Source organism: Galeopterus variegatus, unplaced genomic scaffold, assembly GCF_000696425.1.
Source record: "Galeopterus variegatus unplaced genomic scaffold, G_variegatus-3.0.2 Scaffold3163, whole genome shotgun sequence".
Classification (NCBI taxonomy): Eukaryota; Metazoa; Chordata; class Mammalia; order Dermoptera; family Cynocephalidae; genus Galeopterus; species Galeopterus variegatus.
In genome coordinates, this window is record NW_007729274.1 from 89,491 (window position 1) to 117,022 (window position 27,532).

At 44.7% G+C, this 27,532-nt stretch overlaps 1 protein-coding gene across 1 annotated transcript in view; it reads left to right on the plus strand.

Moving 5' to 3' along the window:
- The window catches only part of SLC6A4 (solute carrier family 6 (neurotransmitter transporter), member 4), a 37,484-nt gene extending 11,661 nt beyond the window's left edge, over positions 1 to 25,823 (plus strand). Inside the window, exons 2-15 of the mRNA XM_008584166.1 lie at positions 4,554 to 4,650; positions 5,400 to 5,854; positions 8,053 to 8,187; positions 8,644 to 8,863; positions 9,733 to 9,871; positions 10,432 to 10,566; positions 10,904 to 11,007; positions 12,137 to 12,264; positions 13,159 to 13,271; positions 13,922 to 14,053; positions 15,109 to 15,208; positions 16,611 to 16,711; positions 20,839 to 21,006; positions 25,172 to 25,823. Coding sequence (XP_008582388.1) covers positions 5,512 to 5,854; positions 8,053 to 8,187; positions 8,644 to 8,863; positions 9,733 to 9,871; positions 10,432 to 10,566; positions 10,904 to 11,007; positions 12,137 to 12,264; positions 13,159 to 13,271; positions 13,922 to 14,053; positions 15,109 to 15,208; positions 16,611 to 16,711; positions 20,839 to 21,006; positions 25,172 to 25,246 — 1,893 coding nt within the window. The 5' untranslated portion in view covers positions 4,554 to 4,650; positions 5,400 to 5,511 and the 3' untranslated portion in view covers positions 25,247 to 25,823. The remainder of the gene's footprint in view (positions 1 to 4,553; positions 4,651 to 5,399; positions 5,855 to 8,052; positions 8,188 to 8,643; positions 8,864 to 9,732; positions 9,872 to 10,431; positions 10,567 to 10,903; positions 11,008 to 12,136; positions 12,265 to 13,158; positions 13,272 to 13,921; positions 14,054 to 15,108; positions 15,209 to 16,610; positions 16,712 to 20,838; positions 21,007 to 25,171) is intronic.
- Positions 25,824 to 27,532: the final 1,709 nt, after the last annotated feature.

Consider the following 27,532-nt stretch of genomic DNA (forward strand, 5'->3'; position numbering starts at 1 on the left):
GGGGGGGGGGGGGGGTGGATAGGAACTTAAGCTGGGCTTCCGAGGGTACAGGATGGTTAGAGGGAAGGATGGTACAGGTGGGGATGCCCAGGGCATGTTCAGTGGCCCACTTGCCCCTGAATAGCCTGGGGCGTTTGTTTAAAATGCAGTTTCCTGGGCCCCCAGATGGACCTCTTGAATTAGAATCTCTGGGAGAGCAACCCGGAATCTGTTGTTTACAGGTTTCCTAGGTGACTCCAGGTCACTGATTGTGAGGAGCAAGCATGAACCAGTGACACCAGGCTGTGCGCCACAGTCACTTAAGTGACAAGGCTTGTGGACCTCAGTTTCCCAGGAATGACCGGGGCGTGAAGGAGAAAAGCAGATTGGGTAGCATGTGTGTGGTGGTGGTAGTGGATGTCAAACTCACCGTCATTTGGTGCTTTCCATGGGCTAGACACTGAGTCAAGCATTTGTCATACTTTTATTTAATTCCCACAACAGCCTTTAAGAAGTAGGAATTTTAACGGTCTGCTTTGACACAGGAGGAAATGGAGGCTCAGAGAAGTGACGTACCCAGAGTCACACAGCCAATAAGTGGTAGATCTGGGATTCCAGTTAGTTCTGTGAAACAGAAAGGAGAGCTGTGGGTTGTGGACACGCAGGAACATTGGATGCTGGCTCAGGAAGGTGATTAGTCTAGTTTTGGCTGTTCATTTTCACTGGAGGAGAGTTATTCATGCCTGTCTATGCCAAATGCATTTCTTTTTACTAAAGTCAAAATAAATAATACTTTGTATTTTTGGCCAGCCTCTGGGGTGATCTCAACCCCATCACAAATGGCTAATCCTCTAGATCTTATACTCTGTGTGGAGAGAAGCTCGGGCTGTTCTCTTCCAGGCAGGGAAAGTTCTGGATAGAGATTCTTTTTCTTTCACTTGATAATTGGCCCAAATGGTGCTGAGGATTTTATCCTATTTAATTCTTCACCAAATAATTAAACTGTCCGACTCACTCATGTAAGGAACACTTTGGGTCAGGAGATGGCTGTGATAATGGAGTTCATTTCCACTTTTATGTCCAAAACACAAGCAGATTTTCTCTACCCCCTTTATTTATGTCATTGAAGCCTCTTTGTTTTGTTTGAAAGGCAAGCCAGGGCCCTTATGGCGTATGACCTGTGACACTGTCCCCTTCCGAGAACTCAGCAGTCCCTCAACAGATACAAATGCAGACCATCATTTTACACGGTGGAGCCGGTGAGAAGAAGCAACTAAATTCCAAAGTCCTGTGACAGAAACCACAAAATAGCAGCGAAAGGACGCCTTTTAAACCTGAGGGCAACTTTGGAGCTAGAAATGTGAGTGCAAGTCAGCAGCAGCCTCCATTGATAACAGGATACGCAGCAGCCTCTCTCCTGAAGCCTGCTGGTGCTGTCCCTAGCAGCCAGTCTTCCTTTTCGGAGTCTGGCCCTGTACCATGGGCTCCCTGATGGCATGTGCCTGTCTTGTCTCCGAAGAGCCTAGCACATGGTAGGCACATGATACATCTTTGCTGACTTAGTGCTTCTCCGTGGCAGTGGACAAGATTCAATGTTCATTGTGTGGGGAGGCACTAGAGCGCCATAATTCCTGTCACCCACGGTAGGTGCCTTGGGAGCTTTAGACGCTTTCTCAATAGAGAATGCAAATTGCCACTTGGCCATACAACCTATAATTAATCTTATCTCAGTGTTAAGGCCATAATTCATGCTGGGTTATGTTTTGTTTTTGAAAACGAAAATTGAGTTTCCTGAGAAATGAACTCACTTTGTCTTGACACATGAAGTCAAAGTACAAAACTTCGATAGTATTTCTCATTAGAATATACGGATGGGCACCAGCCAAGCAGAGTCACAGGCATTTCCAAAGGGCTGGGTGGTTTTCTGGCTAATCGTTCTGATTACATGCTTGTTCAAGTACTGGTTCCCCTGGCTACAGAGACAGAGTCTGTGGAAAGAGAAATGGAGATTTGGTCAGGAGAAGTTTAAATAGAAACAATCCTTTCTTACTAGGTGGGGAAGGGAAGCTCCGTCCCAGGGCTGAGAGGAAGGGGGTGTGATGACCACAACCATCAGCTGGCCAGCTGCCCCGCTGTGCTGCCACTCGTGTGCGGAGACCTGGGGGGACGAGGCTCATGCCTGTCTGGTTGTCATCCCACAGCAGGGCTGGGTCACATGGCCCGCCCACCCCGGGACAGCAGCATACATTCAAGGTGCAAAAGAAGCTTTTGGGCTTTTTCTGGCAATGGAGAAACTCAAAGGCTGCCTGGGGGAGGTCACCACTGTAATATTGACCTCATGTGCAATTTTTTTAAACCACAGGATAAAAATATCTTTAAAAAAGAAAGCTTTCAAGACAGCATTCTTAGAAACCAGCATTCTTAACAACTCAGATTTCTACTTTCCCAGGCTGGCTTGCTCTCAACCATTGTTATCTGCTGGTCTCAGCAGAAAAAGCCAATCAGTGCTGTGTAGAATCAGGAAAGTAGGAAAGGACTCCGGGGAAGGAGCCTGCAGGCAGAAAGGGGCCCAGGCATGTGCCATCTGCTCCTGGCCAACCCAGTTAGTAACTGGGAGTTTTCCTCTCACTGGGAGAGGCAGAGTGAATTGAAGAAAAGGAAAGGTGTGTCTCCTGTCTGTTTGGTGGCTTCAAGTGGCTGTAGCTTTCCATTTGCACCCTGGTTCTATGATCAGAGATGGGGCACAATAGGAGAACCCCAGAAAGCAGAGGTGGAAGGAGAGAGGACAACCTCTGGGGAGAGGCAACCTGAAGTCACGAGTTGCCTGAGGGATGCTGTTAACAGCTTTTCTTGCACTTGGGCCATCAGCCTATTGATAAAAAATTTTAAAATAAAAAAATTTAAGAAACACAGGGGGATATTTTAGGAAATAAGACCTTTGTTAATGGCTTAGAACAGAAATGGAGAATAGTGTAGTATTCCTCCAGGAGCTGCTCGTCATAGTTGCCAAGAAATCAAAATCACATGTCTCAGGGACTGAACCTGAGGACCCCGGAGAGCACACATTGCCCCCCAAAATCCATTCACCCACGTACAGTTTCCAAACTCCCTGTAGGATGCCCCAACAGAAAAGTAAATAAGATCCAGAACAAGTCATTTGGCTCCTGAGGCGGGAGGGTGACAAATCACTGCTGTGGCTAAATGTTTCTTCCCCCTCCCCAGTGTGTTGCTTCTGGGACAGACCATGCTTCCCCTCTGTAGACCCTCCGGGCTGGGCGGCGCAGTTGTTCTTTGAGCTTCAATTTAAATGAGAGGAGAGTGGCGGCATCAAAGATAGGAAGAAGTTCCTACCGAAAATTTGGGGGGGGTAGAGGAAGAAAGAACCGGGGAAGGGGGTCCAGGGCAAGGGCAGGCTCTGTCAGCTCAGTGGCCACACGTGGAAGAACTCTCTGTCTCTGCCATTTGGTCTTCAAGTGCTTCAGTGCTTAATTGGAAAACATGTCATTGATAGAGGCCAGAGGAAGTACACAGGCCTTTTCTCAACACAACCCCAGACTGCCAAGTTCAGGTTTAATTTAGCTGTATATTTAAATATATTGACATCTCATCATCTCTCTCTCTCTCTCTCCTCTCTCAAGAAAAAAAATCCCTTGGCCTGATAAATGGTCACTTATGTAGATGAGAGGATGTGTGGTTATTTAAAAGTCTATCAAGTGTAGTTGAGGTCCCAAGGAAGGGGGAGCAGGGAGAGGTTTTGTCTGGATCACGCTTCCTCAGAAACCCGTATTCTTCTAGGAGTGTGTTTGCATCCTTGAGCCTGGGTGGGGTGGGGGTATGGACCAAGCAACTGGATAGTAAGGAACCCAGGACGTCTACCCCCTTACACACACACATGCCCTAGCTACAGAGAGCTGATTTATCTCTTGTTTCTGTAGATATTTTTGGCAACAATCAATCCCTTTTAAAATTTTTACTTTCCACTTCACAGAAAGAAAAAAAAAAAAAAAAGAACCCAACAAATACAAAACTCTAATTACCTACATCCTATGGTGTTCATATCAAACTCTTGCCACTGAAAGCCCCAAACAAGTAGGAGACACACATTTGCCATTTTTATTAGCTGCCAATTCCTGGCCATTCTCCTACTGTTGGACTTAGAGGGTAAGCATCAGATCTTTGCAGTTACAAATAATGGTCACAGTCCTTCCCTGGCCATCTTTTCATAGAAAGGAATAATATGATCTTAGCTAAGCAGAAACATGTTTCAACTCCCAAAGTGTTTCAAGAGTTTGCAACGCTCAGGCCCAGAAGAAATGAAGTGAGCTGGAAGGTCTTGGCTGCTTACAACTTTATGACAGGCCATAAGTTTAAAGTCCAAAAGGGCTCAGATTTCTATCCCATGTTTGATGTCTCAGACTTCAGCCCAGGTGAGAGTCGAGCTGACTTCCCTGTGCCCCGGTGCACAGCAGTGAAATGAAGACATAGCAGCCCTGGCTCAGCCTGCCCCATGGAGGCACATGGGGACAGAGGCACCAGCCATGCCGGCATCAATAACCTGCACACTCTTCTCCCAGGCTTTCCTGGATGGGAGGTGACCCTGCCCGCCACTGTTGCAGATTAACAAGTGGCTCAGCCACAGGAGTTGCTGGGGAGTGGCGAGAAAAATGAATGGTGAGCAGCAGTGCCATTTGAAGCCCTGTCAAAATTGTGGAGGCATAATGGGAACGCAGGAAAGCCAGGCACAGATGGACCAGAAACAGCCAGAGGCAGCTAGAATCTGCCCAAAGCCTCCCAGACCTGGGCCAAAGGAAGACTGAAAAAATCCACAGCTGGAGAGCTAGGCATGCCTCACAGCGTGTGGCCTTTCACCTGTATCCTTTGCTCTTTGCCTTTTAAAATCATATCTCTAGTTTATGTAAAATATAACTTTGGGTGTTCACCTTAAACGATGGAGAAGACTGTTCCTACTACTTGCAGGCAGAAGCTGCTTCTTTATTTGTTATGATTTTCCCAGCACAGCACCCAGGACAAAGTAAGTGCTCGGTGAAGGTTGGGAGTGAGCCTCTTCCTCCTTATGTTCTCTGACTTACTGGTAAACTATGGGGTGACAGTCTGGTCCCTCAAAATGAAACAAATGCGTTGTTCTTAAACAGAACCTGTGCAAAACCTTGGTGATTTGCTGTCTATTTTTGTTTGTTTTGTTGTTTCCTTATCAAATTACTTGACTGTGATTGACACTCTGGATAGGTTGAAAATTTTAGTTGATTGTATTGACTCTCATAAAGAAAATAGGATGTCACATTTAACAGACGCATTCGTAATATCATTAACTAATAAGTTTAAGATGTATGATAAACTAAAATAAAAGACAAGTAAAATGCCTAATTTTATTCTCCTTTCTCTGTGTGCCTTCCCAACAGAGCTCTCAATCCCATTGATATAAAGCTCTGACAAGATCCACAAATTTGAGCACCAAGAATTCAGTCTGGGTCCTTGGCAGATGGGCATCAATATCATTTACTAACCAGCAGGATGGAGACCACACCCTTGAATTCTCAGGAGGAGCTGTCAGCATGTAAGGATGGAGAAGATTGCCAGGAAAATGGAGTTCTACAGAAGGGTGTCCCTATCCCAGGGGATAAAGCAGAGTCCAGCCAAATATCTAACGGGTACTCAGCAGTTCCAAACCCTGGTGCAGAAGATGACAGTCGGCACTCTATCTCAGCTGCCACCACCACCCTAGTGGCTGAGGTTCATCAGGGTGAACGGGAGACCTGGGGCAAGAAGATGGATTTCCTCCTCTCAGTTATTGGCTATGCCGTGGACCTGGGCAACGTCTGGCGCTTTCCCTACATCTGTTACCAGAATGGAGGGGGTAAGTGTCATGGGCCATGAGTACAGGCTCTGATGCAGGGGTGGGCCACAGTCTTTTCTTTCTTGACTGATCAATCTGGGAACATGACTGCTTAGACTTTCAAACTGTCTAAGAGACACATCTCCAGTGAGCCAGAAGCTTAAGTCAGCATGTCTGAGGCCTTCTGGGTCATGCAGCTGGATGAGAGCCTCCCAAACCTGGCCTCACAGATACCCAGCATCATCAGTGCTCCATTTGTTGAAGGACCTCCTTCCCATCCTGCATTATCCAAGCTCAGTTCTGCACCAGCTCTGAATGAGGGAACAGCCGTCATCACTGTGCTGAATTCCTTCACTCCCGCTGGCAGGTTCTGCTTGGAAGAGTCCAGAGGGGTTAGATCTGTGTAAGGAAAAACTGGGTGGGGGGGATGGGACTCCAGGGTCCCAGATCCTACTAAGCCTTTGGACCTGTGTGAGTTCAGAGAAGGGCATCAATTTAGGTCCAGAGTCTTAAGTTACCAGTCTGGGCATAATCCAAAGCCAAACCCAGCCACAGCATGACATTAATGCCAACCCCAAGCCATGCATGGATTTTACCTTTTATGCCCTACAAGAGTGTTAGATTTTTGAGGCTGGACACCATATTTTGTTCTTCCTTGTACCTTTATATCCTCTAGAACAGATAACTTGTAGATTATCAAAAATAGTAGCTGACTGCGGGCGTGAATACGCGAGCCTAGGGGAGGGTGGCGGGTGGGCAGAAGCGAGGAGGTACGGGGCCAATGTGTTGACATTGGACTTATCAGACTAGGAAAAGGACAAGAAATGGGTGTCAAATCAGTTGATATTTATTTTGATGGGAACTCTAGCAACAGATCTGGGAGGGCAGCTAAAATGTGGTTTGGGGGATAATTCATTTGAGTCACCCTCACTTCTTCCATGGCTCAACAAAAGGTGCCTGGATTTGCTGCATCTTGGAAGGACTTCTGTCCATGCAGCTGCAAAGGCAGCTCCAGGGGACCCCAGGAAGCTCAGAGCTTCCTGCCTAGGAGAAGTGGAAGTCATAACCACCTTATCTCCGGCTCAGGAGGTCACCTTTAGCCTAAGCATTATATAAGGGGCTGGGTCACTGGTGACGTTTCCCCCACACTCATTCTCTACTGTAAAGCCAATCAAGCAAACTGTTTGGACGAAGGTCACCACGAAAACACAATGTGGTTTTTATTCTCAAGCCAGGTTTACCCAGCAACATTGTAAGTTATGTGGACCTTTCTGAGTGGCACTGACTTAAGGTTTCTAGGTTCAAAGCATTTTATGGAAGGGAAAAGTTGTCAGGGAAAAATTACAGCTGACCCAGCCTTTGGGCTAAAACTCAGGCTGCAGGTGAGCAATCCTCGATGTGGCATTTCCAACTTCAGCCTCAGCCGCAAGATCCAGGGGACGTGAGCATCTCCAGTTATGCAGCAGCTCTGCACTTTCTTGTTCTGTGAAAAATTGCCCTTTTCAGCCACACCTGCAAAAGTGGCTTGTGAGGCATCATTCTGGCTCAAAGGAATTATGGAAATATAGCAAAATATCAATAATCAAGTGTTTGGAGCCACAGATAATACCAATGAACAAAGATACTAATTCAGTGATTCATAGATGTTATAGCTGATTCACAGATTGTCACAGGTGATCTGTTCCAAGGGTCCCATATGCCAGTTGCATCAGAATCACCTGGGGAGCTTGAAAAAAAATGTTGTGTCACACCGGTACCTGAAGATTCTGCTTTAGGAAGTCTGGGGTGGACCCAGGAAACTGGGTGTGCGTTTTTAAGCTCAGCAGTGATTATGATGAGTGGTTGGTTTGGGAACCTCACCTCTCCACAACCATCTTGTTTTATAGAGGAGGAAATTGGGGCTCAGAGAGTGGAAGTGGCCCAGGGTTCTCCGGGCAGTTAGGAGTAGAGGTGGTCCCAGTGCCTGTTCTATTGAGTTGCAAATCTAGCTTTCTTTCCATTTACTCTGCCGGTCTCCTCTGAAACCTCATTTTAGCTGTGGAACTCTGTCTGTTACTATTTCCGGCAAAGGACTAAGACCAGGGAGCACGATGTGAGGTCACACAGCACAGAGAATCAGAGGCTCTGTGCTTCTCACCATGACCCCTTGGGTCCAGATCAGTCGGGCTGTCCCAGGACAGATGTGGGCAGGTAGTGAAATTGTCTTTCATCTACTTCAGGGGCGTTCCTCCTCCCCTACACCATCATGGCCATTTTTGGGGGCATCCCACTCTTTTACATGGAGCTCGCTCTGGGTCAGTACCACCGAAATGGATGCATTTCCATATGGAGGAAAATCTGCCCAATTTTCAAAGGTAACTGAAGGGTTTGGGTGAGTGGGTGGGTGAGTGGGGCCTCCAAGGAAGTCGTGATTTCCATCAGTGGGTGTGAGCTGGGATTTTCTTGTGGACTCAGTTAAGCCTTAGGTATCTCTGGGAGATAACTTGAGTAATTAAGTTTTTGACTACCAAGTGGTGTGAAATAGTTAAGGAGAAATAGAATAAATAGCAATTAAAAGTAAAATAAATCTAATAATTTTAAGGCATTAATGGGACACACACACATTTTCTAAAACATGTAACCTTGTGAATATGTATGAGTGATTTACCACACTGCCACTTACTCTCAGAGTCCTTGGCCAATGAAATGGATGGCTCTCCCCACCCTCACCCCTGACCTGGCTGCGGCGCCCTCCAGCACCCAGCTTCAGCCTTTCACTGCAGGGCTGCCCTTTAACTTGGCCTCTCTCACGCTCTCTCACCACTGCCCAGGGATTGGTTACGCCATCTGCATCATTGCTTTTTACATCGCCTCCTACTACAACACCATCATGGCCTGGGCACTCTACTACCTCATCTCCTCCTTCACGGACCGGCTGCCCTGGACCAGCTGCAAGAACTCCTGGAACACTGGCAACTGCACCAACTACTTCTCCAAGGACAACATCACCTGGACACTTCACTCCACGTCACCTGCTGAAGAATTTTACATGTAAGTGCATGTAAGTGAGGGGGTGGTCTGTTAGGGGCAGGCCACACCCCTGGGGTTTGGCTTCTTAGGAAGAAGACAGGGATTAGGGGCTTTTCACCACTTTCCTGCAGATTTCTGAGAGATGAAGCTTTCAGGGGTTGGGGAGTGACTAGAAGTGGGGGAGTGTCAAGGCCAGCCCCATGCAGGATTTGGAGTTGGGAAACTACCCTGAATGCTCCATAATCTGGCCCTTCTCTGCCTGCCCTCTCCTTTCTGATGTGTCACGCCAGGCTGCTCCAACATGCCCAGGCCAATCCCTACTTTCGCATTCTGAAGTGACTCCCCTGCATCAAAACTGCCCTTTTTCCTGTCAGCCAACTGTCATGCAAGCAAAGCATGCTGCTACTTCAGTAGTTTAAAACTATTCACATAGTTTCTGCCTTAATGTGTTGACTTTATAAGTGGTATTTTACCCTTTGGAAGAAGATGCTTGGAGAAGGCAGTATTCTTTAAAGCTAGAATTTCAGGCAATTGCAGCCCAAAGAGAGAGTGCTTTAGGGTTGGGGAGGGGGCCCACCACCCACACATATAAATCCTCATGGACCCAAAAGCCAGTTATGTTGGTCAAGGGGTTCAAGTCTCAGCCAGCAAAGAGAATGGGAAGTCTGCCTGTGGGCTGAGCACTCTTCCTGGGGCAGTCAGCTGAACATGCTACCTGCTCATTCAGAATGGGCAGGGCCAATCCCAGCTCTTCCTGAGCCTCAGTGACCCCTTTGTCCTTGCAGCACAGTGTCCATTTTTCTCTGGGCACCCTAGCAGAAGTATCACAGATTGTGTGCTCAGGTCATTGTTCAGAACCTTCCACGGCCTTTCTTTGTCTTTCACTCCAGGCGGCATGTCCTACAGATCCACCGGTCAAAGGGACTCCAGGACCTGGGAGCCATCAGCTGGCAGCTTGCCCTCTGCATCATGCTCATCTTTACGGTTATCTACTTCAGCATCTGGAAAGGCGTCAGATCATCTGGCAAGGTGAGGAGGATGCTGTCTTGCCAAGGGGCCCCACGGGGAATCAAACCCAGAACCTGGTAGCCTAGACAGCTCCTGGTTGGGGTACAATCACTGTTTCCTTCCACACCAAACTCATCTCATGATCCTCAGTCTCTCTTTATCAAATCTGTTAGAAAATCCTAGAAATGGGCCAGTCCTAAGAACCATTATATGATTTAAAAAAAAAAAATCCTTTAACCACTGGCAGTATCACAATTAATAATAGTAGCAATAATTTACTGAAAACCCATCATGGACCATGTTCAGTGCTTTATACACATTGGCTAACTTCATTTCCTCCTAGATATTTTCCCCATTTTGCAGATGTGGAGCAGGCTTAGAGGTGGTTAGTACTGGCCAAGCTGATTCTGAAGGCTGTGATTTTTCTGGCCATATTTCCTAGCCTCCTAAGAAGACGGACGTGGATCTCCTTTATTGGAGGTCTTTAAGAATGAAAGACACTGACATCTGACCACCTCCCTACCCTGCCCTTCCTGGAATAGCGTGGTGATAACCTGAACCTCCACTCTCCTTCCTTACAGGTGGTGTGGGTGACAGCCACCTTCCCTTACATCATCCTTTCTATCCTGCTGGTGAGGGGGGCCACCCTCCCTGGGGCCTGGAGGGGTGTTGTCTTCTACTTGAAACCCAACTGGCAGAAACTCCTGGAGACAGGGGTAAGATAATGAGGGAAATAGTGTGCAGCTGCCTGTCATTTCACTGAATGAAGTCACTCTTCCTCTGAACAGGACAGTAGGACAACTGAATTTGGTTTCAATGTGCAAGTCTGCAATGATACTTTACACCAGAAATATAAGCATAAAACGTACAGTTGAGGCCACCAGATGGGGTTAGGCCTAAATGATAGGAAGAGAAATCATATGTTTGCACTTGATCTGTGGCTATCCCTGGAATGCGCCTTGAGAGCAAATTTTTCACCTCTGCACAGTCAAGTGGAGACATGAGCGTCAGCCTGGGCTCACTCCCCATTCCCTCACCCCTGCTGTGTTCCAGGTGTGGGTGGATGCTGCTGCCCAGATCTTCTTCTCTCTTGGTCCAGGCTTTGGGGTTCTACTGGCTTTTGCTAGCTACAACAAATTCAACAACAACTGTTACCAGTGAGTATCTGGGGTCCCCAAGCAAAGCTTGTAAGTGGGGCAAGTGAAAGTCAGCTGGTCTGGAGGAAGGACATTGAACCAATTGCCTCAAAGCTGGCTGGGCTCAGGCCAAGGTGACACTGCCCCTCAGGGATGCTAAAAGTCCCTGGACAAGTCACCCAGGGCCAGAGCACCCACCCAGGCTGTTAACTTCACCAGGGCCATTCAGAGGTTGACAGAGGTCCCAGGCCACTTCTGTTTTGTGAGATTCTCTGTATATTAAAAAAAATTAAGAAGTTCCAAAGCAGCCTTATAAAAATTTAAACACATAATTAAATATTTAGGTTTAACTAGTTAATGTGTTTAACAACAAAAATTATAGTGTGATCATTTGTTTATGTATGTATACACAAACAAAATAATGATTGAATTATTTTGACCAACACAAAATGCATAATTTTTGTAGCAAAATCTCACTTAAGAAATTTTAACAAAACAGGGAGTGTTGTATCAATTATGATTTAAATATCACTCATCATCTTTAGACTTAATTACATGGTTATGCCCAGCATCTATTTGTGCTATTCATAAGATAATTATAGAATTTATTTTTTTTTAAAAAAGGAGGGGAGGGAAACTCGTATATACCCTAATCAATGTGGCCTTGCATTGGGACACTAGCCTGAAGTTGTATGGTGAGATCTTCTTTTTAAAGTGTCAGGGTATCTCTGTGGCGGTCTTGTGACTTCATTTGAAGATAATGTCAAAGTCCAAATCTGAGGACTTCACAAATGTGAGGCCACGGCCCTGTCCTGGCCCCCACTCCGACCTGGACCCTGCTCCTGAACAAGGTCTGGTTGAAAGGAGAGGTCTGTGCTGTGCTATTTCACAACTGGACCACCTCTTAAAAGCCCTGCACCTGCTACTCTCCCATGCCACGTGTGGTGGTCATGGCGGTTTGCAGTTCAAGCCTGAGAGGTGAGGCTTTGGAAGAAGGGGAAGGGACACAAGGACAGTCCTAAAGTCCTTTGAGCTCAGCCTGCTGGCCTTTGCCATGGCTGGCCTGTCTCAGGCAGAGCAGACACACAGACAGACTCTTTAGACTCCAGACCTTGGAACTGTCTCAGGCCCCTTGGGTTTTCCACTCCAGAGATGCCCTGGTGACCAGTGTGGTGAACTGCATGACTAGCTTCGTTTCGGGATTTGTCATCTTCACGGTGCTTGGGTATATGGCTGAGATGAGGAACGAAGATGTGTCTGAGGTGGCCAGAGATGCAGGTAGGACCTCAGGTTCTGTTCTGGTCCCTTGCTCCTACTGAATTGCTTTGCTGTGAATTTTTACAAACAGCTAACTTTTGAATTATTTCTGAATGTTCCTTTAAAATTTTCAAAGATTTGAGAGAAACTTAATGCCTTGGAAATGTCAACCCTTTCCATGCATTCAGGCCATGGAGGGATGGGGCAGCTCCCATGGCACGCACTACTGGGACCTCCAACACACTATGGGCTTGAAATTATGACTTGGATGATGGCTTTGAAACCAGTGGGTTTGGGGTCTGTGATGGTCTTGTGATGGGTCCAAGTCTAGGAAGCAACATACTCATGTCTTTGGCCTGATGTAATGCTTTGACCAACTCTATACCCCAATTGGGGCACCCCTAGCTAGCACATGAGAGGTTGAAGACATGCCCATCATCCATCAAAAGGGAGTTTAAAATAGCAGGAGGTCTTTACTCTAAGGCCTCTGTGACCTTACTGAAATCAATTAATGTTTCCTACTGTTCTGAGCTAAAGACATCAAAGGGGGCTAAATGCTATGGGACTTTGGAAATATCAATCTTGAAAAAAAAAAAAAAACAATTGTTGTTATAGGTGGGAAATTCTTATTCTTGTTTGCAGCTTTGTTAGTCCTAGGGTGTTTCCATCCCCCATGTTAATTGAGGGTATACAATTTTCAAGGTGGATACTCTTCCCTCCCTGCCTCCCGGGACATGGGGTGGCCAGGTAAGATGGTGTGGAGCACGAGCAAGCACTTGGCACATGTCAAAGCCTACTTCTCATGTAAGGACTTGTGATGAGGATTGTAAGTGTTGGTGAGGCAGAGCTTTCCTTTGCAACATCTTTGTAGGACAGGTCTTGGCAACCACATCCTCCTCTCCCCTTCTGTCTCAGGCCCCAGCCTCCTCTTCATCACATATGCAGAAGCCATAGCCAACATGCCAGCGTCCACTTTCTTTGCCATCATTTTCTTCCTGATGTTGATCACACTGGGCTTGGACAGCACGGTGAGTGAATGAGGAGGGGAAACGGGCTCTGGGAGGAGGAAGAGGAGAGGAAGAGACTATATCATTCTCTCCCATGCTGGCCATCCCAGGCAGCATTGGCTGCTCCCTCCTGGTGCTCCCCAGGCCCTTTGCTCACTTCTCAGCGATGGCACTTACTGCCCTCTACTACATTCAAGAGTCATTAACAGGATAATGTGGGCAAGGTGTCTGGCACAGACCAAGGGCTCAGCATGTGTGAACTGTTATTGTGCACTGTCCCATGCCCACATGATGACACCTGGCCAGGTGAGATCTCTCGTGCCTCTGCCCTGCCCAGCATACAGCTCAGTGCCATGCACTTAGTGTGGAGTGATTCTCAGCTCTGGGTTGGCCTTTCTGGTGCAACTAGTCTCCCCAAGAGACCTCATGTGTTGAAGTTCTGTCCATGTGCTGTATTTGCTTTCCTGGATGTCCTTAGTGATGGGTTTAAATGACAATGTAAGACAGGGAAATATACTCCTAGATGTTTTCATGGGCCTGAGAGCTGGGGAACTGGTAATCATCAGCTTGACTGGTCACCCAGCAATCTTACTCCTCCCTCCTGTTAACTACCCTGAAGGCACAGACTTGTCCCAAAGCCTCCACTGTGACTGTTTGCATGTACCTCTTAGTTTGCAGGCTTGGAGGGGGTGATCACAGCTGTGCTGGATGAGTTTCCGCACATCTGGGCCAAGCGCCGGGAATGGTTTGTGCTCGCCGTGGTCATTACCTGCTTCTTTGGATCCCTGAGTACCCTGACTTTTGTGAGTACCACACCCCTCAGCTTTGAGTTGGCCTCCCCTAGGGCAACAGAATGCTCCAAGCTGTTTCTTTCCTTCCATGCCACACAGTGGCTTTGGGGCCCAAGAAAGAGGGGTTGTTACTGCCATTATAAAGTTTGTCATCAAGGCATCAAGGATAAGAAGAAAAACTGTTTCTCTCACCATCTGTTTATAGAATCTGTGCATAGTATCTGGAGACTCTTAGTGTTTTACAAAGGATCCAACTAGATTTCAGGATTGAGAAATATCTGGAGAAATGCTAGGATTTGCTTTTCCAGTCTATTTCCATTTCTTAGGGCTGCTTTCATGGGTATATTGCCCTGATGTCCTGATATACAGAACATCTGGAGGCTGGCATCTCATGTGCGTAATGCCACTTTGTTTCCTCCAGAACTTGCAATGGTAAAGAAGTCAGACCTTTGGCTTTTTTTTTTTTTTAAGTGTCTGAGGCAAATACTGTAAAGCGTGCACAGATAGTATCCACAGGCATCCTAGGCTTGTGACCTTCCGACTCAAGGCAGATTTTGCACATATGCATCTTCAAGCTGTGAGCCCAGTGGAGCTTCAGCAGGGTTGGGAGGGGGTTGTGATGCCTGAGTAGGACTCAAGGGAGTCATGAGTTAGGACAGAAGGGAAAACTGTGACCAAGGCACTCAATGTGTCTGGTATCCTGGACCCTCCCAGATTTAGTCTTTAGAGGCAGGGCTTCTCCAGGGTAGAGTACAGAGTAGGTGTTTAGTAGTTGAAGAAAGTTGAAAACAGATCCAGAGGCTCTTTGAAGTTTGTCTTTTAAAGCTTAATGGGGAAAGGAAACAAGTAAGACGAATGTGCCCTACAGGGCGGGAAGAGGTATCTGATGGGGTGAAACCTGGCCCATACTGCAAAGGCCAGGTCCAAGAGGCAGGCTCTGGGTACTTATATTCCAAGGTGGGAATTTTCCAGAATCATCCTAAGTCAAGAAACTTCTGCAGGCCCCTATAGTAAGGAGGGTCAGCAGTTCAGCAAGCTGTTAACCAGGTTTGTGATGTCATTTCCAGGGAGGGGCCTACGTGGTGAAGCTGCTGGAGGAGTACGCCACGGGCCCCGCGGTGCTCACCGTCGTGCTCATAGAAGCCATCGCTGTGTCTTGGTTCTATGGTAAGATGCTTCCTTCGGCCAGCCATGATCCTTTCTACATCGCCCGCAGCCAGCATGCTAGAGAAGGGCTGATTTCATCAAAGAAGGGCAGGGAGGGACGGTTTCCAAGTTGTGACCTCCTGATGGGTCTGTAAAATAACCTCAGCTTGCCTTCTTCAGAAATAGGTCGTCATTTCCTCTACACTCTGTACAGCTGATCGCCCATACTTTTGGGAGAATTTTTTTTCCTTCTGAGTTTGAATATTTACCCAGGGGAGACAGGCTGAAGGGTTCCACATAGCTTATCCACCATGGTTAAGATCCTGATGGGCTCTAAGAATTGAACAGACCACACAGAACCAGTGCATAACAAATGCATATGCAAGTGTACAATATACTATTGTTAAATAAAGTGGCCCTGAATTTAAATTTCTCAAGCAAGAGCTCCTTGCAGAGCCCTGAGACAGAGCTTAGGAGCTTATCTTCTAGGAAGATGAAGAATGCTGTCACTCGTGTTATCTGCCTGGGTAAAATCCCCAATTCATCCCCTCTGGTCCTGGGATGGAATTTGACAAGGGTGAAAGCAGCAGGGACCCGGGCCCACTGGCAGAGGTCCCAAGGGCCCCTGGGTGTGGCGGGGGAGGACACAGGCAGCTGAAATGAAGAACACCAAGTTCGGAGATGCCTCTCTTTAAATCAACAAGTGATTATTTCATTCTAAAAATGTGTTTATTTTCCTACTTTCTATGATAATAAAACCACTTTAGCATGGTAATCATTATACATACCGTGAAGAAGAAAGGGGGCACATTTTGAGTCCCAGGTCGGCCTAGTTTTTTAAAAAGAAGATGTCCTTCCAACCTCCTGAGCGACTCAGAGGACAAAGTTCAGCTCTCTATAGACCTGCCCTAGGAAGTGCTGGGAGCTGTTGGAAAGCAACTGCAGATCACCTTCCCCTGCTCAACTTCTCGCCTCTCGGTCTGAGTTCTCAGTTCTCACTTCCAAGACAGTTACTTTTTGTAGAAGAACATTGATCTTGATCTGCCATATGAATGAGCAGTAATGTGGTCAAAATTTTCCCTTGAAAGTTTCCAGTGTACGGTCAGTCAGTCTCTATCAGGCAGGTTCACCATTCCTAGACAAAATTCAACTTTCTTTTCTATAATAACAGTAAAATCAAATATACCCTGAGATCATAGAAAGGCAATGGGGACACCAAGAGAGGGATTTAGGTCTTTCCTTAAACGTCCATTAGTCCTCCTGCTCTATGTTGAAAGAGCTTTGTTTGTTACAAAAATGCAGTCCTCCTTGTCATTCCCAATGCTGATCCCAGTGACCCTGACTCTCCCTGAGAATCCAGGGATAGAAGGACAGTCCATGTCCTCTCTCAGTCAGTTGATCTTCCTCTTTTGGATGACTTTAGGCATCACTCAGTTCTGCAGTGACGTGAAGGAAATGCTTGGCTTCAGCCCAGGATGGTTTTGGAGGCTCTGCTGGGTAACCGTCAGTCCTTTGTTTCTCCTGGTGAGTTGTCATTTCCCTTCTCCTTCCCACCCTGGAGAAAGACTCACCCCCAGACACTTATAAAAAATAAATTTTATGAGCCAACCCCGTGGCTCACTCGGGAGAGTATGGCGCGGGGAGCGCAGCGGCGCTGTGAGCTCCAAGGCCGCGGGTTCGGATCCTATATAGGGACACATGACCAGCACTATAGAAGTCCTTCTTGTGCCCCCTCCTGGTCACTATGCCCACTGTGGTTCACCACTCTTCTGACTTCTAATACCGTAGGGTAGTCTGGGCTGCAGTCACTTTGGCACATCACTGCTCTGCTCAACAATAATGATAAATAACATTTATGGAGCACTAAGTGTCAGGCCACACTTTATGCTAAACTTATACCCTTGCTCTTTTAATCCTCACAATAATTCCATGAAGTAGTTACAGTTCTGGTAATCCTATTCTACATTTAAGGAAACTGAGGCTTAGTGACATTAAATGAAGGGTCCAGAGTCACTAACAAGTAAGAACTGTTCAAGACCAGGGAAGAATTTACTGTGCTGCTCATGAAGGCCCTGGGAGGGGCTCTAGTAATTTTGTATTTATAATTTTGTACGCATTTTTTTTTTTTTTTTAAAGATGACCGGTAAGGGGATCTTAACCCTTGACTTGGTGTTGTCAGCACTACGCTCAGCCAGTGAGCGAACCGGCCATCTGTATATGGGATCCAAACCCGTGGCCTTGGTGTTATCAGCACCGCACTCTCCTGAGTGAGCCACGGGCCGGCCCTGTATGCATTTTTTTAACGAGAACCCACACAAAGGTCCTCAAGCATAGATCTGAGTCAAAAGGAGAATCCACTTATTGCCAAAGGACCTGGGTAGGAAAGTTGAGTCCAGGGGCTATCCATTTGCCAAGATGTGTTCAGTATTCACTTTATCCTTGCCTAACCTGCCCCTGCTTTCCTCCTGACACCCGCCTGAAGAGGGACCTTTGCCCAAAGATGAGAAAGGCCTTGCTGGCCTCCCAAGTGCATTCTGAGAACAACTGGGGTAACTGACTGCACATCAGCAGGAACTACTCTGCAGTTCTTTCATTCACCCTCAACTTTATTTGCAGGGGCTTTTTGATCTTTTAGAGCCAGAAAGGTTGTTAGACTGTTCCTTCAATCCATCTCCAGCTTATTAAGAGTACCTAGGTCATCCCATTTTGTCTTAGGACATCTCTTTGGCACACAGCTGTCCCTCCCTGTTTTAAAACAGCCCTGTTTGCATTCTGTTTTGAGGCAGCCCTTTATTTTTGTACTTTTTTGTACCTATACATTTCAACATTAACTTATGAGAGTACTTTAAAAAATTGTGGAAAAATAAAATTAAAAGATAAAACCCATCTTTCTACAGGCTTTCTGAAGTACCCTTGTATGTATGATGGACAACATGCTCATTCTTGCCTCTCTGACACTTCATGTGTCTCTCTCTACCCCAGAATCCCTCCCCGACTTCCATTTACCCAGACCCTGGAGGTTTCCAAAACCAAAACCAACCTTTGTCTCAAGCAGCAAATATTTCCAGGGCCCAGGGCTCTTGTGCAAGCTCTGGGCTCCAGCTTTCCCTTAGATCTTGACCTGGTAGCTTCTTACTACTTTATTGGCTTGCTGATGCTTTTAGGTAAATTTATTATTATTATTTTTTTATTTTTTTAAAAAGATGACCGGTAAGGGGATCTTAACCCTTGACTTGGTGTTGTCAGCACCACGCTCAGCCAGCGAGCTAACCGGCCATCCCTATATGGGATCTGAACCCGTGGCCTTGGTGTTATCAGCACCGCACTCTCCCGAGCCACGGGCCGGCCCGTTTTAGGTAAATTTAAAACATACTTTTTTTTAATCGAGAAGTTTTAGTGGTCTTCATTGAGAGGGTTAGTCAGAATCACCTAGTCCATCATTACCAGAAGCAGAAGTCCTGACATAAATGGGTTATTAATTTACATTATTACCAGTGCTTCCAGATAATCTACTTAAATCCTTTCATTTGTTTTTCAAAGGAAGAAGAGACAGTGGCTTAATTCCTTGAGGGCAGAAACATGTTTGCTTGTTCATTTACTTTCATATTCCCAGCTCAGTGAGCAAATGATGTCCAGGGCTGAGATGCAGGTGAGGCAGGTGAGACACTCACCACGGGTGGAAAAGTTAAGGGCGCACCAAAGCACTAGTCCTCAAGATAAATGGTATTTCGATGCAATATTCTTAAAAATCAAAATTAATGCAAAAGACCCATGATGAACAAAATATCAAAATTTAAAATAAAGCAGGATCCAACTGTATACTTGTGTGGCTCACCTCACTTGCTTTACCTTAATCTGGCCCTGTCAGATTCTGTCTTTTTAAAATTGCATTAAAATACTGTTTATCTCGATTACTGAAATTTCAGCTCCCCCTTAAATGTTGCACCTGAGATGCGTGCCTCACATGCCTCACCCTGGCCCTGAGGCTCTTGGTATTTTTATTTCTGTGAAGTTCTGGTTGTCCAGCAGACTGGGTAAGCTCTTGGTGCATAGTCCATGAGTTTCTTTGCCCAGCAAAACCCATGTACAGATTTGGTACGTTGAAGCACATTTCTTCTAGTTCCCATGATGTCTGCTTCACTCCCTCCTCTAAAGGCAAAAGCTCTAGTGCCCAATTAAGAGGAAGCAAATCCGTCTTCCACTTCTAGGTTTACTTAACAGATCCCCTGCTCTGAGCTTTTTAAGGCCACTTAGTTAAACAACGAGTAGCTTACTAAAAATATTCTTTTTCGTGGCAGCCAAGTTATAAAAAAAGAAAGTGCTGCGTATTGGGCAGGGAGAGGCCAGAGTGTGTGAGAGGATTTCTGAAGCAACACTTATATACTGTCCTCAACGAGAGCTTGAGCCCGCCCTGGCCCAGCTGGATTTCACAATCCTGACATCAAGATGAGATGAATTATGGTGGGGTGGCTCCTAATCAGCCCCTCTCTTTCCCTGTTCCAAAATATCTTCCTTAGCTAGCCAGGTCCGGGGAGGAGGAGGAGAGTAGGTCAGGAGAAAGGTTGCGATTGACCGGGCTCCAGTTTTGAAGGCTTCCTCCCGGACTTAGGATAACGCTGCTCAGAAGATGGATGTGTGTTTAACAATTTCCCATTTTATTACCTGCAGACAAAGAAAAAAAGAGATATAAATAGATGCTTCACCACGCAAATAATTTACATTACTGTCTTTATGACTATGAAGTAATAAAATAAAATTAAATCAAGAGCAATAACAATTTCAGCACAGTGGTTACTAGGCAAAAACTGATATTTACACTCTCTCTGGAAACCAAAGTGAAATAAGAAAACTCATGAACTGGGTGTTGGGGGAGCACTGTGGAATTTTTCTTGGTCAAAATCTTCACAGAATTTTCAAATGAAAAGTGTGTTAAGCTGTTTTTTTCCTTCTGTAATTGCTTTCATTATGAGGACCCATGACAGGCTGTCATTCATTGTTGAGCTGCCTCGTAGCAGAGCCATCCGTGTTGAAACCCCAGGCTATGGAGCTTATGCAGAAAGCAGAAAGCTAAGAAAAGGGGAGAAGGAACCCACGCTCAGGAGCCCAAGTCCTCTCCAGGTCTTGAGAACCTTATTATCTCTCCAGGACATAAGGCACCTTCCATCTGACCAAAAGCAATCATGGCTGAGAAGTGCAGGGAAATGAAAGCAAAGCAGAGAGAAATATGAAGCCCGGGGCCTGACAGGGGCTGTGTCAAGGTCACTCAGTTCATTCCTCTGCTGTTTGCCAAGGACACTCCCAGACCACTCCCAGTGGATGCCAGTCTCTTCTCCTTGGCCGAGGATTGTGCTGAAGGGGGTGCTGTAACTTTCCTAACTGTAGGGGTAACTGTAGGGATGCTAAGACAGCCCCACAGTACGGGTTGAGGGGAGGATGGGAAGGAAAATCAAGAAAAGCACCTAGCTGTTTTATTTTTGCAGCTTGAGTACAGAAATTGGTAATTCTGTGTGTCAGAGTTAAATCTATTGTGTATCTCATTTTGGGAATTTCTCAAAGTTAGCTTTAGCATTTGGTGTTTGTGGTATCAGAACTGTTTCTATTTGCATGGACATCATTAAGATTTTTAATATGTCTTGGAATATCTGTTTTAGTTCATCATTTGCAGCTTTTTGATGAGCCCACCACAGCTACGACTTTTCCAATATAATTATCCCCACTGGAGTGTCATCCTGGGTTACTGCATAGGAACTTCATCTTTCATCTGCATCCCCACCTATATAACTTATAGGCTGATCATCACTCCAGGAACATTTAAAGAGGTATGTGCTAATTAGTGTGTATGTGTGTGGGTGGGTGTCTGTGTGTTCAGACTGGTAATTGTTTGGGGAGAAAATGATTCTCTTGTTATGCTCTATTCAAAAGAGATAAGTCTACCACATGAAATTCACCAGAAGGCTCTCAACCATATATATTTATATACCTACATCTTGATGTAGACCTCTTAGGGCTGCCACTGTCATCTTAAGGTGTCTCCCAAAGCTGCAAATACAGTGACAAAAGAGTGAGCTGATCAGTTGTGTGCACCACAGCATCCAGCTTGGGCTCAGTGTACAGCTTTCTAAACTTATCACACAACTACTTTTCCACCGTCATTTTTCTAAGAGCAATGTGACAAATACTATTTTGAAAATCACCACAAAGTAAGGGTGTTGGAACAATATCATAGTTACAGCTCAAGCTGTTGGAATAAAAAAATTTTGTCATGATTCATTTCAGTATGAATGAAATGAATTTCAGTATGAATTCATGAATAACGTGCCGTAAAAATGTTAATAACGGTACTTTACAATTTGTGTGATAGTGCCTACTTTTCAAAGCATCTACATGTAGATTATCTCATTTTGTTATCCCAATACCTTGTGAGGTAGATGGGCAGTATTACTAGCAGACATGGACACTGAGGCTGGGGATGATCCTGCTCAAAATTTCAGGTACTTGATCAAAGATGCACAGTACAGGGAGACTCAGATTCAAGGTCTTCTGACTCCTGGTTCAGTGCTCTTTGCACTTTTAGGTGCAACTTCTTCTTGTTCTCAGGGTTAATCATTTGCTAATGTAGAACTTGGTGCTAGAGGTTAGGGAGAGAGTAGTAGCCATCTTCCATTCCATACTGTCTGGTTCAGCCACCTGGATCACCAGCAGTGTTATACTTCACAATACCAGAATTGAAAATACTTCAGTTGTTACTTGCTTGGTTGTGTTTTTTGCCACAGTAAGAAGGGTACTATGGCAGATGAATCTGAAGAAGTGGCTACTTATGCATCCACAGTAGGGTGCTTTTGCAGGGGACAAGCTCAAAGGTGAAGGGTGGTATTGGGAAAAGCTACTAGAGGGAACCATAACCTATAATGGCCTGAGAACTGAGGTGGGCTAGTGTATGGACTTTTATGAGCAAACTGTGATATGAGTCTATCACACTAATCATCCTAAAACATTTCATAAGAAATGAGAGGCAAGAAAACATGAAGCAATTAAAAATGAGCTCTTTCTGAAAACAACCAGGTTGATTTCTTCCAAACAGAAAAACTGAATTCTAGGTGAACAGAACTCTGCAGTGACTAATTTCCTACACCCAAATCAGTCCTATTATGACCTTATTCTTCCCAAATAGCCTTGGACCCTGGTGTTTGTTGCTTGTGATACACTCTCAGGCCCAGAGTCATTGAATTCATTCCTTCGGGTTGTCCTTTATGGCAGTTGTGATGATCCATGAGCTCTTGTTGCTTCAAACCCAGAGGCCAGTGTCAGGGGTGGGAACTCTAGTTAGGTTAATAAATATCAGTATTCTTTAGTCCCAGATTGCACCTCGAATTCTGGTCATTTTTCTTGCAAATTCTCCCAGTTGGTCACAAGGGCCATCTTTACTGTAGATCCACAAGATGGGGAACAATGGGTTACCGGGAAGCAGCATGGTATAGCCTATCAAAGAGGACTGAGAAGAAAAAGACCTGTCAGCTATGGCAAGTCACTCACCTTCTCTGGGCTTCAGTTTCCTCATCTTTAAAATGTGCTCATTGGACTTCATTAACATTTCCCAAAGTGTGTTTTGAGGAGTAGTTCCACAGGATATCAATAGGTGCTGGGGGAAAAACTCATGTCATCAGATAATTTTTGGAGAATGCTGGATTAAAGTAAGTTAAACAGGTTTCTTTACTATAGGACTTTTCAGAAACCTTTGATATGTCCATGTGCATGCTTAATCTCTGAGAGGAATAAAGCATGCTGCATTTTTTGCCAAGCACCCCAAGGGACTAGAATTCTTTATAATTCTTTGTGAATACCAGACTTGAAGGTCTCTAGCATTCTGAGGAAGGAAGGCCTTATATAAAATTTTGGTATGGTTAAAAAAAAAAAAAGGCTAAGAGAAATGTGAATTTCTTAACTCTTTTGGGTCCTTGCCATATACCAAGATGGCGTTTGCAGAGTGAGCCACACTGGTGTAATTTGGAGGATATCACACATACCCACAGCCTAGAAGTCTCAACGTTGGAGTCATCCACCGGCTTAGGTCATTGTCACAGAAATCCCTAATAACCTGCACAAAGATACTGGAAGATGGTCCCTAATGAGTACTTACTTATTTATAAAGATGTCAGCAGTGATCCATTTCTCAGTTTAGCTAGTTAACATCTTGCAGAATGCCAGGGCCTGCAAATTTTGAGAGCAATAATAGTCTGGCAGCTAGAATGCTGCCAAAATATGGAAAATAAAAGTGGGCTTGGCATTTTGGGAAATCAGCAGCCAGAAGGGCAACAAAATGTGTGGGAAGGGGTTAGGGCACAAAAGCCAAAGGTTTTTGTCTATCATGTTGTTTATTGCTGGCCTTGACTCCACCATTTGCCTGCACACCATAGCTCCACTTAAGACTAGTTGTAGTGATCACTAAGACAGGCTCCGTTTAGTCAGTTATAGTTTACATCCCATCTGTGGGAGTGGACGGTTTCTGAAATTTTGCTTTCAATGACTTGGTGTGCTCTGGTAGCTGATGAGCACTGCAGCAATTCCTTTTTAAAGGGATTTCTACTGTGAGAGTTCAATACGCAGAAACTAAGGTCGTGAGGAACACAAAATGTACAATTTTGTGAATTTCATTAACTATGGGAATGGAAGTTTTTGAATTCCATGGGCCTTGCTCATTAAAGAACAGCAGACTCTCAGAATGAGAAAATAAAAAAGCTTGGTTAGAGCATGGTACTGATTACACCATGGTCCAGGGTTTGATCTCTAAACTGGCCAGACAAAAACCAAACAAAAAAGAAAACAAAATAAAAAGGACAGAAGCAGAGTTTACCTGAAGATCAATAAATCAAAAAAAAAAATGCTTTCAGATCCAATTTTGCCTGCTTACCATACATATAGACTTTTGGACATCAAAGATTTTACTAAGCAACTTAAAGATTTTTTTTTTTTTCCCTTTTTGTCTTTTTTTGTGACCAGCAAGTGTCGCGCCCGTACCGGACCGGGACCGGCCACGGGATCGCAACCCTCGGTGTTGGGTGAGCCCGGCCGGTCTGTATGTGGGACCCAAACCCTCGGCGGGAGCGCCACCGCGCTTCCCAAGCGGCGCACTATAGCAGTGCGCCACCAGGCTGGCCCCTTAAAGATTTTTTTCTAAGCCTCCACCATGCTGTTGTTTTTTCTTCTTCACATCCCTGAGCTGCTTTGTGTCACTCTGATGCTAAGTTTTACAAGGCCAGTTGTATATCTCATGCCTAAGCATATTTTGGATCTGCCTTAAAGCTTCTGTGTACCTCAGCTATTTCTGTAGTGGAATTTCTCAGCCCCTTTCTGTGATGAACACTGTATCAACATGAGATTGCTTTAGAAATGATGATTTAAATGGTCACATCATTTTAAGTTTAATTGTCATAATTTGCACTCTTGTGTGAACTAACTAGTATGGCTTCACAGGTGGACTCATTTCATCAGTGGCTGATGGCACCGTGCACTATGACTGTCGTGTGTATGCAGGGCACAAGGAGCCTGGCTGAGGGGAGGGGGCCAAAACCCAGCACTCACTCTGCTCTCCAGCCCCTGTGTGGTCGCAGAAGCCTCCTGTGTCCAGAGAAAAGGGTGCCCTTTCCCAAGTCATTCAAAGGCATATTATAGGCCCGCAGAGGTTCTATTGAAAGCTCATCATGATTTATGTAGTTTTACAGATGCTTATAGTTTCTGGATATTCCATTTTTATCCATATTTGAGAATAAATAAATTGGGAATTCCTTTCTTAAGGAAAGTCAGTGAGACACCTGCCTTCGTCGCCCAGGTAAGTCAGGGACTGGCCAGGTTCTTGGACCATTCCAACTTAATATTCAATGTCATTAAAATGCTTTTTAAGCTTTGTTTTAGTATGAGTGCTGAAATATTTTCAAAATTTTATTAAATTATAAGAATGTTTATAACATTGTATTTTCTTCCCAACAGCGTATTATTAAAAGTATTACTCCAGAAACACCCACAGAAGTTCCCTGTGGGGACATCCGCTTGAATGCTGTGTAACATCCTTCAGTGAGAAGAAAAAGGCTCCCCAACAACCTCTTTTAGTTCTGAGGAGTCATGTCTCGCCTTCTCTTCAAGTGAATGAGTTTCCAGCTAAGTCTGATGATGGAAGGGCCTTCTCCAAAGAGACACAGTCCCAAAAGACTATGGTGCCCAGACTCTTATGGCCGCCAGCCACTTCCTTCCATGAAATCTCCTGGATGTTTTACCACGTTAGACTGTTATGAAACTGAACTGTCCTATTTTGGATGTGTGAGGGTGTGTGTGGAGGTGATGAAAACCACCCTATCATCAGTTAGGATCAGGTTTAAAGTCAAGTCTGTGAACATCTCCTGTATCATTTCTTGGTGTGATCAACCATTGGTATCTGACATCTGTTTGTTTCTAAATGTTTCACTGTTCATGAATGCGTTAAACCACGTAGGAGAAAACAGGGATGCTGTCTTGCCATATATTTTCTGAGTAGCGTAGAATTGTATAGTTGGACTCTGCTAGAACCCTCTAATCTGTGTGCTGCTGTGGAGTCAGGAAAGGAAGATGTAAGAAGCTAAACTGAAAAATAATGTGTACGTGTGCACATGTGTGTCTGTGTATACTGTTGTTTCAGCGTATTCTTTTCTCTATTCCCATACTCTGGGCCTATTACAAACTATATGAATTTCCTCTAATTTTTCTTACATTAACAAATTCTACCTACTCAAATGTGTATCTTTGTTATTATTTGAAGGGTACAATTACTACAACATGCCCTGACACCTTCTCCTTTTCCAGTGACAATACTTTAGCCCACACACCTTCCTTTGAGGGCTAGTCTTTGGCATTTGCTGCACTTCATTGCCATCTTCAGGATAAGGTTCCACAGGTAGATCTGACCTATTTTGTTAGTCACTATGGTTTGACTGTGAACTACTTTGAAGATGGATATCAACACATGCACCTTCAGTGTTCAGCTGTCATCTTGTTTAAGCTCTGTCTACTCCAAATGACCGGCTTGTCCAAGTTACTTTCCTTTGTGAAGAGAGGGTAAATCCAATTCCTGCTTAGCACTAAGGTGTATAGATTTGGCACCTTGACCTAAACCAAGGGCATTCTCAATTCAAGAGCAGCTGGAGAGTCTGGGTTAGCCTTAAATGGACCTCCCACTCTGCCTTGACCCTTCCTGGTGTCAGGATTGCGTGTCCTCCAGATAATTTTCAAGATTGAATCAAAGTAAGGTTGAATGGGAAATGGTCAGTTAAGCAAATGACCTTTCATTCCACATAAATCCCTTAATACAGGTAAGTAAATTGGGCTTTTGATGGCTTGTGACTCATATAGATGCATAGGTAGAGAAGCAAATTTTACCTTGGAGTGTGGGATTTCCTTATCAAAATCTGGAAAGGAATAAAGTCTCATCAGTGACAAAAGGACTTAAACATTTGGCCCCATATAACTTCAGTCCTCCATATAAATAAAATTTAATTCATTATAAAAAGAAGGTCAATATAGCAGAGGCCCGGTTTTATCCAGTTCTAGATCTTCCTCCCTTGGCTTTCTTTCCCCAGCAATTGTGCCCTCTTAGGGCACCTATAGGTCATCTCTAGGTGACCTAATAGGTCATCTTCCTATTATACTCCCTATATCCTACTATTTTTGATTCTTTGCTTTTCCTAGCAAGATATTTTCCTTATAAATGTTAGCTGCTGAGAAGTTAAAATGTTAGAGGAAAGAGGAGGGGAATTTTTAAATGTCCTTTACTAACCTACCTTCATTATTTTCACTCTTTCATTCTTTCTTCCTGCCTTATTTCCATTCTCTTTGCTTTCTAACATGCTGAAAAGAGAGAAGTTATATAAGTGGCAGTGTATTCAGTGGTAAATAGCTTTGCAAATTTTAAGAATCTGCTTTATAAAGATATTTGGATATGGATTTTCCCCACCCCACACTCACTTAAGCATTCTCCAAAGACACCACATTTTTAAAAGCCCTTTTTCAAATAAAATTAGAGTTTTGCCAAGCCAGATGTTAAGGGAATTATATAAGAGGTTTGAAAGTATTCAAACTTTATTAAACTGAAAAAAAAATCTAAAATCTCAGTTTGTTCTGCATAGTTTGCATTTATGTGACCCCTATTTACTACTATGGGTTTTTTTAAAGGAAAATTTAAAAGTAGGTAGATTTTAAAATAATCTTTGAAAGACCTTTTACATCTAATGTAGCATCTATATAAAAGTAAAAACTAAAGATGGAATTGAATTGTAAAATTATTTAAGGACTGAAGTTAATTTTTTTCTTGTGATTTTATCA